This window comes from Orbilia oligospora (genome assembly GCF_000225545.1).
Source record: "Orbilia oligospora ATCC 24927 unplaced genomic scaffold scaffold00210, whole genome shotgun sequence".
NCBI lineage: Eukaryota > Fungi > Ascomycota > Orbiliomycetes > Orbiliales > Orbiliaceae > Orbilia > Orbilia oligospora.
Window position 1 is genome coordinate 1,019,430 of NW_011645767.1, and position 1,856 is coordinate 1,021,285.

The window sequence follows — 1,856 nt, forward strand, 5'->3', positions numbered from 1 at the left end:
TCACTGGAGAAGTGGATCCTATAAGACAAAATTATATTAGCATCCTGCTGGTTTTTGTGTTGTCGAGATAGTGAAGAAGCAGAAAGAAGGAACATACCCGATAATGCTTCTGTTTGTTGGCTTGTTTCTCAATCTTGGCATGGAATCTGTCTCTACCCCGCTGTTCGAACGCTTTATCATTCTTTTCCATCTTCTTTGCTCGTTCTTTAGCAGTTTTACTGGCCAATGCTAGTCCTTGACCCCCATTTCCTCGGCTGATAAGCGCAGCTTTGTTGGCCCGTCGTTGAGCTTGTGTTAACCTTGTATCCGTTCCTTCTTCAGTTTCCCCTTCGTCAGCAGCTTCCTCTGCATCGCCGTCTTCGATGGCTAGTGCATCCCGCTCCTGTTCGCCGTATGATGGATGATCACGCAGGTTTTGACGGTAGTATCTAGCCAAACTTCTATGACCCACGCTACGGCCGTTACCAAGGTGCATTTCCGTCTCCGTTACATACACAGCTTGCATATGATGATGCGGAAGGTGAGAAGCGTGTGTATGGCTGTGGCTATGAGCATGGGAATGCCATCCATCTTCCAAGTGGTGAGAACTGCTGGTTCTGTGGTGAGATAGTTTTCGACCTTTACCGGGTCCTCCGGCCTCCCCTAGTACCGAAGCTACCTTTAAGGAACCGATTTCAGCAGAATCGCAGGAGGAAGCGTCGGAGTCTGTTTCCCAGGATTTGTCGGCTGCTGTTTTATTACCCATTTCGTCTTCCCATGTTTCTTGTCCCTCACCTTCCTCTCCATCTTCATCGGATTCCCATTCGTCTTCTTCGTCATCTGGGTTGTAGGTCGACCTGAAATCGTAGAATTCACCTATTTCTAGCATTTCGGCTTCGGTTTCGAAGGCGATCATACAGTGACCTTTATCTCGCATATGGGTTCTTATGCCGTCCAATCCACCCTTTGATTTGTTGCAATAGAGACATGTGTGGCCTACAAAGATTTTCTGACCGAGGTAGCGGATTAGACCTTCTAGATTAACAAGGAATGGTTGTTCGGGGATGAAGAGGCCGTGAAGTTTTGACATATGGGTGAGATTTTGTTGAAGAGTTGGAGATGGTTGAGCACAGAAGAGACATTCCGTTATCGGCAGGGAAGGGAGACTTTCGTCGTCTTCCTCATCATCTTCCTTTCCTTTATCGATTTGCGAGTTTGGTGGTTGTTTGGAAGAGTTTGATATAGAGAGGTTGGAGACTAAAGAAGACAGCTCAGCTTTGGCAGCAGCAGCATCCTCCTCCTTGACAGCAGAAGAAGCAGGAGGAACAGGCGTAGAAGTCCCATCCTCGGTGTCGTCCATAGAAAAAGTAGAACTCATAACACTTTCAGTTCCATCATTAATCAAACCAGACCTCGTAAGAGCATGAACTCTCTGCCTATGCTTCTGAGAGTTGACATGATTGTTATATGCGTTTTGAGAGTAATAGACTTTCCCACAGGGCTGACATGGTTTTTCAAAGCTTGCACGATCACGAGCAGCTCGATCAGCGGCTTGAGAGGTCAAGACCTTCTCGGCGAAGAGTTCGGAGGTTATTGGAGGTAATTCTGCGATTCTTCTTTTTAGATTATATCGGCTGGATTATAACGTTTATATGTCAGTAACTAGACTTGGGAGTTAAGTTTGAAACTGGGGAAGAAGAGATCTTGGAGAGAGAGAGAGAGAGAGAGAGAGAGAGAGGAACATACTGCCAGTCGGTGTGCATGTGGTTTCGCTGGCCATCGGACGACTTGAAGGCGACCTGGCAGGTGTTGCAGGTGTAGGGGTGCGATGTCGTCGTGGGGGGGTGCGGTGTCGGGGAGGCTACTAGTGTCGTCAT

General features: G+C 47.6%; 1 protein-coding gene across 1 annotated transcript; it reads right to left on the reverse strand.

Moving 5' to 3' along the window:
- AOL_s00210g288 (uncharacterized protein) lies at positions 1–1,856 on the reverse strand (the record flags this gene model as incomplete). Its single annotated transcript, XM_011129089.1, has 3 exons — positions 1–18; positions 98–1,613; positions 1,726–1,856. 3 exons carry the CDS (start codon positions 1,854–1,856, stop codon positions 1–3), a joined length of 1,665 nt encoding a protein of 554 aa, XP_011127391.1.